The sequence below is a fragment of the Humulus lupulus genome, chromosome 1 (assembly GCF_963169125.1).
Source record: "Humulus lupulus chromosome 1, drHumLupu1.1, whole genome shotgun sequence".
NCBI lineage: Eukaryota > Viridiplantae > Streptophyta > Magnoliopsida > Rosales > Cannabaceae > Humulus > Humulus lupulus.
In genome coordinates, this window is record NC_084793.1 from 271,769,152 (window position 1) to 271,777,645 (window position 8,494).

The following is an 8,494-nucleotide window of genomic DNA, read 5'->3' on the forward strand; positions in this document are numbered from 1 at the left end:
CAATAGATTTGACACCTATGTTCAAGACACTGGATTCGTTAGATCAAAGTTTGATCATTGCCTATACTACAAAAATCTTGAGCAATCTACATCAGTTTTTCTCTTACTATATGTAGATGATATGCTCATTATGGGGAAGGACAAGACAGTGATAAAAGGTATCAAAGACAAGTTGAAAGATGAATTTGAAATGAAGGAGCTCAGTCAAGTCCAAAAGATACTTGGGATAGAAGTGACAAGGAACAGAAAAGATTGGATTCTGAATCTTAAACAAGCAAGTTATATTCATAGGGTACTTCAGAGATTCAACATGCAAGATTCAAAGAGTGTTTCAGTACCTCTAAGAGGACAATTTGTACTTTAAAAAGATCAAAGTCCAAAGACTATCGAGGAGACAAAGGAAATGGCAAAAGTCCCTTATGTTATGGCTCTAGGGTGTTTAATGTACATCATGGTCAGCACTAGACTAGACATAGCACATGCTCTAAGCATTCTTAGTAGGTTAATGTCCAACCCCGGATTACAGCATTGGAATGCTCTTAAGTGGCTACTTAGATATCTAAAGGGAACTACTGAGATGGGACACAAATACAAGCAGATGGATCAGAAAGTTACACTTGAAGGTTTTGTAGATGCATACTATGCAGCAAGTAAGGATACAAGGAGGTCAACTACATCATATGTATTCACAACAAATGGAGATTGCATATGTTGGAAGTCCCAACTACAGTCAGTGGTGTCACTATCAACAACTGAAGCTGATTTCCTGGCCACCACCGAAGCATTCAAAGAGGCAATATGGTTACAAGGAATGCTACAGGAGCTGAAGATGATGATAGGTAAAGCTAAGATATACTCAATTCACCTCTGTAAAAATCCAGTATACCACGAAAAGAGCAAACACATTGACATTCGTTTGTTTTGGATAAGAGAAAAGATAGAGGAAGATGTGATATCATTGGACAAGATTGGTACTGAGGATAATCCAGCTGATATAGGAACCAAGATGCTACTTGTGAAAAAGTTTAAGCATTGCTTCAACTTGCTCAGCCTTGGTAACTAATGATGGAATTCTAGGATCACTATCTCTACAAGTGGAATTCTATTTAGGTTGTGATTTGAAGAATCTAGGTGGAATTTGTGGGAGTAGTTTCTCCAAATCCCAACTAATTCTGTTAATGAGTTATTTAGTTCTCAACTATCATAACAACCTCATTAACTTTCAGTCCTTGGTCTATAAAAGGACATGTTGGATTCACTTGTTGGAAGACACAAAATAGAACAAGAAAGTAGATAGAGAAAGTTCAGTTGAAACAACAGAAACACCAAATTAGAAAGAGAGAGCTCAAGTGTGGAAATCAAGATTGAGTATTGAGAAAGGTTGTGAGAGCTGGGTTTGGGGAACTGTATTGAGAAGCACAACTGTTGGGAAAGTGCTTGCTCAGAGATTGAGAGGAAAACACCTGTGTGATTGAGTGTTTAAAGAATTTGATCCAAGATTGTTCCAAGAAGCTCCATTGAAGTCTTGTACTCATTTCATTGATTAAATAAAGAAGATATAGTGGTTCCTAAAGCTGGATTAGGTTCAAGACACTACTAGAAATATAGGCTTTTACTTCGTTTTTTACACATAGAATATAAAAAAACTGAAGTAAAAGCCTTTCAATGGGTTTTTACTTCGCTTTTGGGAATGGTAGTACATAAAAAAAAGGCTATTACTTCGGTTTCTTAAAAAAACGAAGTTAAAATAGAAAATAGACAAGGGCCATGTTTGGTTTGCACACTAAATCGGGGCTTTTTACTTCGGTTTTTATGAAAAAACTGAAGTGAAAAGTGGAGCAACCAAACGCGGCCCTGAAGGCTTTTACTTCGGTTCTTATATAAGAACCGAAGTAGAAATGGTACTTTCTACTTCGGTTGTTGTATAAGAACTGAAGTAAAAGAGTTCTAATACCCTTAATATATAGCTCCCACGGCTCATTCGTCTCTCTGAAGCAAAAATCCCAAACGCCAAACCCAGAAAACCTCCATTGTTGTCGTACTCCCACGAGGGTTTCACAAAATATACCATTTTTTATGTTTTTTTTACCATTTGAAACCATTTTTCTTACTTAAAAACAGAAATATTAGTTCCATTTTTATTTTTGAGGAAGAAAATAAAGACTTTGGGTGTGGGTATTTTTAGGGTTCGAAAATGGGTATTGTTATTGGACTTTGGCTAGTTTTCTTACATTAAAATAAGTTCTTGAGCTTCAAAAAATGTATGAATCACTAAATCTTTGTTTGTATGATCTTTTTTTTTATTTTCTATAATATTTTCAAATTTTTTTCTTATAGATATAATGTGTTTATTATATATAGTTTTTAGAGTTGCTAATATTGATTTAGAGGTTATTTTGAGCATCAAAGAAGGTTTGTTACCTTAAAACTTTGTTTGTGTTAATTTTTTTATATTATTCCAAATTTAATACTTGTTTTTTAGTATATTTGTGTTATATTTTATTTTATTTTATTATTTTATATAATGTAATTAATTATATATATACATTAGTACAATTTAAAAATTGTTGTGACTTGCTATTTAAATTTCTAAACATAGCTTCAATAAGTAATGTTGTTGCCAATGTTAGAACTTGAAATGTTTGGATTATTAGTGACATTTGTTTTTTGTTTTCTATAACTAGCTAGCTTGATATGTTGTTTGATGATTATGTAGCTAGTTTAATTAATTATGTAATTGATTTTTATTTATTTTTGTTTAAGCTTTTTAGTAGGGTTGTTGATTTAGTTGCCAATTCGGTATTGATTTTGGGTGACTTCAAGAGTAATATTGGAGGTGAGTAATCTTTAAATTTTATTTATTACTATTACAATATTTATTTATAAAATTAGAGTTAAATCTTGCATGCTTTACTTTAGTGAAGTAGGTTCTGGGAAATTTGTTGTTAGCGGTGATATAAGGATGGAATTATGTATGTTGATTTTGTGTTTGTTTGTATTGAATTTATATATAATTATAAAATTGGGATATGCTACAAAAACAAAGGAAACTCTACCAATTTTTATAGATTTTATTAATTGTTTTCTTTTTCAATTTGCACACTATGTCGATATATTTTTTGTGTTATTTATAGATTTTAAAATTTTTGGAGATGTTAAAATGCAGTTGTTATGCTGCCGAAATTTTGTTAGACTTAGGAAAATTTAATAATTAAACTTCAATTATGTTTGATGTCCTAGAAAAAAGAACTAGAAGTGGAAGATGTAGATGGATATGAAATTTGGATAAGAGCGCGAGAAACGAAGAAGACTCTTGTCGAAGATAATTTGGACAAAAAAATTGAAGAAAGAGATGTAAGTGTTTTAAAGCAAAGTAAGAAATTTTTTTAAGTGTTGTTACAAGTTACTAATTTAATCTATCATTGGTTTGTTTCGTAGAATGAACTAAATGACAAAGTTACTAGTAGTCAAATTGTCGCCAAGGATCGGAAGGACATCTTGCCAATCCAACAAGAATAGTTAAGCCGATTGATGACTTAAATTTATTAGTAAGACTATTTTGTTTATACATACCTTTAGTTTTATGTGAATGTATATATAAATGTTTATGTTATTTTACTTAATTACAATTATGTGAATGTATATATGAATGATTAGGTTATTCTACTTAACAATTATGTGAATGTATAAATATTTAATTTTATAAGAATTTTAATTCTAAGTGTATAAATTTTGTGATTTTTATTTCTGTTATAAATTAAATGAAAATAAACCAATTCCAATTGTAAAAATATATATAACTATAAATTCATATAATTAGACTATTTAAAATAATTAGGGCAAAAAAAAAAGAAAAAAAATAGAATTGGGTCATTTAAAAATAATTAGAAATAATTATTAAAAAAAATGGGGTAGGGGGTTTCTACTTCGGTTATTATGTAAAAACCGAAGTAGAAAGTGGGGTTTCTACTTCGGTTTTTACATAATAACCGAAGTAGAAAGTGCCCAACAAGGAAGCGTACCCCACTTTCTACTTCGGTTATTATGTAAAAACCGAAGTAGAATCCCTACTTTCTACTTCGCTTTTTACATAATAATCGAAGTAGAAAGCCTATTTTTCACTTCGGTTTTTAACTACTTTTTACTTCGCTCCGAACTACTGTGGTTGCGAATTTTAGCGAAAACCGAAGTAAATCCAGCTTAAAAACCGAAGTAAAAGCCATTTTTTCTTGTTGTGAGATCACATTAATCTTGTTCTGAACCAGTATATATATTTATGTTGATTTATGCTTTCATATTTTTCGTTTTCTAATTGTTTGATAATTAGTCTTACTGATTTGTGTTCTTAGATTCATCTCTAGTTTACCGAGATTCATCTGAGGTTCTTGAACTGGAAAATTTATCCTCATTTCCAACAATTTGTTTGTTTATGAATTCTTGCACCAAAATAGTCACCTATTTTTGTCTCATACCATAACTACAATTGAATATGATATTATAATATAACTACAATGGTCGCAAATTTTCGTCTCATCTAGGGTAGAGTGAATAATAATTCTCAAAAGATTAATTTGCCAAGAAAACAAATCTTTTTTTTTTTTGTATGATCTCATATGGGTGACAATTGATCGTATCACTCAGAAACCACTGATGAGAATGATTTACTTGACTCGAAGGATCCTTAATATATTTATATACCTATATAGAAAAATGTGGAGTCTTGATTTCTATTGGTGTGGTTCTATTCTGGAGTAATTTATTATACTACTATATATTAGGAATTTAAAAATAACATTGCATGTCTAGGAGCTGAATTTCATTAATTGCTACAGAAAACATATAATAAGTATTCTTTTTCTTTCACTTGATCATTATTGAATGAAAGTAAGTTGATTACGTTTTGACGGACTATGGGTTTTCTCTTTCTAATAATAATCGATGGACAATATTAAAGGAAATTGAAAGCGTTCCTTGAATGTAAATTTTGTAATTACCGAACAATATATAGACTTCTTTTTTTGTGGTGGTTTAGAACCAAAAATAATCTAGAAAATTAATTGTGATCGGCAGAGGGAGAAGTGGATGACTATATATATGATACATAGTATAGTTGTACGTAGTGTACTAATAACATGTTTAACATCACGATTTTGTTTTTTTTTTTTTACATATTTTCAAAATCTTCTTAATGTATATTATTTTATAAATTAACATCATTTCAATATGTGATGATTAAAGAAATATGTATATATATAAGAGATTTTTACATAAAATACTAATTTTTGCTAAAAAATTACGTTTTTACGATCAAACATATATATATTTTTTTCAATTTTACGGTTTTAGAATTTTTTTTACATTTTTACATTTTTATGGTATTTTTTCTTTTTTTTTAATGTTGTTTTCACGTTTTTTTTTTGTGTTTTCAAGTTTTTTTTTTAGTTATTTTTCTTAAAAATCGTATTTTTTAAAAATTTGAGTGCGTATTTTTTAAGAAAAAAAAATAAGAATCCTAATAAAGTATAAAAAAACAAAAAACATGTGTATTTAAAAAAAAAAATCTCTATATATAATTATATTGGTAGTCATCACAAAATAAAGTAATGTACACACATTTACATATAATATATAATTAATTATAACTCTAAATATTAAGTATTATCTTTAACTTTATGGTCGAGTTAACTACATATTATAATATATAATTAGAGCATGTAAATTAAGGGTGTCCCATCAATTACATAATATTGATAGATGCGCAATAATATAGTAATTAACAAATAAAGATAGAGGGCCACAAGTACATGTGAGGGATTTGTGTTGGTAATTGGGAAATAATAATTATTGCAATTTGTGAAGTTGACATATATAGTTGGCATAAGGTAAATTTTTGAACCCACAAACTCTTGTCGGCTTCACGTACTATACTATTTATCATCTTCTCTTTGTTTTTTGTTGGCCAAAAGAAAATATGTTGTTTGTTATCCTTGCTTTATTGTATATCATTTATTTCTATATCCTATTATATAGTCATGACAACGACTTGAAATAGAATAATAGTATACAATGTAGCTTTCAAAGCCATCGTGGCTTTTTAATTGGCCATTTTCTTAGCATATTTGAGCTCAGACTCCCCCGGAGAGTCTATCTATCTAGGTGGGTTTTTGCTCCATTAATAAGCCATATATTATCAATGGACATAACCCTCTTCGCTAATATTAGTCCGAAACATCAACAAAGTCATGAGTACTATTTCAACTCAAACACATTATGCACCCACAACAAGCACCATGATCAACACATCATCATCGGCACCAACAATGATCAGACGGTCTTACTAGACACTATTATGCAAGCCACCACCACTACAAGTAACCATCTTCTGCTGCCACCGCCACTGCCGCCACCGTCAGCCTCAACAAGCCTTTCTTCGGATTCGGCGTTAGGGGCAGGCGCCGAGCCATGGCCTCCGGCTACAGCCGACAATTGGGCTCCAAGACTTCTCAAGGAGTGTGCAAAAGCAATCTCTGATAAGGATTCGACCAAAATCCACAACCTTCTTTGGATGCTGAACGAGTTGGCTTCCCCTTATGGCGACTGTGATCAGAAATTGGGGTCTTACTTCTTGCAAGCTCTCTTCTACAAATCCACAAACTCCGGCCTCCACTGCTACAAGAAATTGACGTCAGTGGCGGACAAGATGCGTTCTTTTGACTGTGCTAGAAAGTTAATTCTCAAGTTTCAAGAGGTGAGCCCATGGACCACCTTCGGACACGTGGCGTCCAATGGAGCAATCTTAGAGGCCTTAGATGGAGAAGCCAAGCTTCACATAATCGACATAAGCAACACGCTTTGCACTCAATGGCCTACTCTCCTCGAAGCCTTGGCAACCCGAAACAATGAGACGCCGAAGCTGAAGCTCACAGTGGTGGTCACGGCGGCCGCCGCAGTAGCTACTGACGACGGTGGTGGGTTATCAGTGATGAAAGAGATCAGGCAGAGAATGGAGAAATTCGCGAGGCTTATGGGAGTTCCTTTCGAATTCAACGTCATATCTGAGCTAGGCCGGTTAGGGGAGCTGACGAGAGAAAGACTAGGAATTGAAGACGACGAGGCGGTGGCCGTGAACTGCGTGGGAACGCTAAGGAGAGCAGAGGTGGAGGATAGGGAGGCAGCGATGAGAGCTTTTCGATCACTGAAGCCACGAATCGTGACAGTTGTGGAAGAAGAAGCAGATTTCACAACCACGAGAGACGACTTCGTTGGTTGCTTCGAAGAGTGCCTTAGATTCTACACTCTCTACTTTGAGATGCTCGAAGAAAGCTTTGCTGTGACGAGCAACGAGAAGCTGATGTTGGAGAGAGAGTGCTCAAGAGGCATCATTAGGGTTTTGGCATGTGATGATGATCAAGATCAATTAGATCATCATGATCAAGATATGGATGATCCAAAAGAACAAGATGACCAAAACAATAAAAATAATAATAGTAAGGATAGTAATAACAACAACATTAAGAATGGTATGAGAAGGAGCACTACTGCTACTACATGGGATTGTAGCGAAAGGAGAGAGAAGGGAAAGCAATGGAGTGAGAGGCTGAAACGGGGGTCATTTTGGCCTGTTGGGTACAGCAACGACGTTTTGGACGATGTTAAGGCTTTGTTGAAGAGATACCGGCCATCTGGGTGGGGACTTGTTCATCCACCTCAAGCCATAGGAGGAGAAGGAGGCCATCAACGACAACAAGAACGACAATTACTAGTGTATGATGAATCCTCCTCTACTTCTGGAATTTACTTAAAATGGAAAGAAGAGCCAGTGATTTGGGCTTCAGCATGGAAACCATAATTGGTCGGTGATGATGATCATCTTAGGGACGTTGATGTCCCAACAAAAACCAAACTGTAGAATAATAAATATTAGACTATCCATTTTGATATATAGCAAGATATAGCTAGGTTTTAGTAATTGATCATGATGATGGTCATATTATAAGATTACTACCTAGCTAGGCTAGCTATATAGCTATAAATAAATTTATGCCTCGTAGTCGTTATAATAGCGATTTCCATATGATCGATCCTTGTTATATACATATATATATATTGCTCTCTTATTAATCTATGACTACTTAAATCATATCAATATAAGATCACTTATCTTTGATTGACGACTGAGGCATGTATAATATTTGAGATTCCTCGATCGGCTCTTATTATAAACAAAATTCCCCTAAAATTTGAGGACGGAGTGCGAGTGTGTTATAGATTTAAGTAAGCTGAGTCTTGCTTATATATGCTAATTTCCCTAAAGTTAGCGAACAATGGTAATTTCCATGCAGAAATTTAAGTTTATTTCAGAGATTAAAGGGCAAGGTTGCCGAATTGAAACATATATATAAAGAAGTATCATCAAAAGAAGAAGAAAACATATGGGAAAAGTTGAAAGTAGACTAATGAGTGGAACTATGCAAATAAATTGACATAAAGAAAG

General features: G+C 33.1%; 2 protein-coding genes across 2 annotated transcripts; both read left to right on the forward strand.

Annotated features, from left to right (window-relative positions):
• The first annotated feature begins 403 nt into the window (after positions 1 to 403).
• LOC133834550 (secreted RxLR effector protein 161-like) lies at positions 404 to 1,063 on the forward strand. Its single transcript, XM_062264202.1, has one exon. It carries the CDS (start codon positions 404 to 406, stop codon positions 1,061 to 1,063), a length of 660 nt encoding a protein of 219 aa, XP_062120186.1.
• A 5,082-nt stretch (positions 1,064 to 6,145) lies between these two features.
• Positions 6,146 to 8,167, forward strand: LOC133806700 (protein SHORT-ROOT-like). The gene has a single exon (XM_062244795.1). The coding sequence runs from the start codon at positions 6,194 to 6,196 to the stop codon at positions 7,847 to 7,849; it is 1,656 nt and encodes a 551-aa protein (XP_062100779.1). The 5' UTR covers positions 6,146 to 6,193; the 3' UTR covers positions 7,850 to 8,167.
• The last annotated feature ends 327 nt before the right edge of the window (positions 8,168 to 8,494 follow it).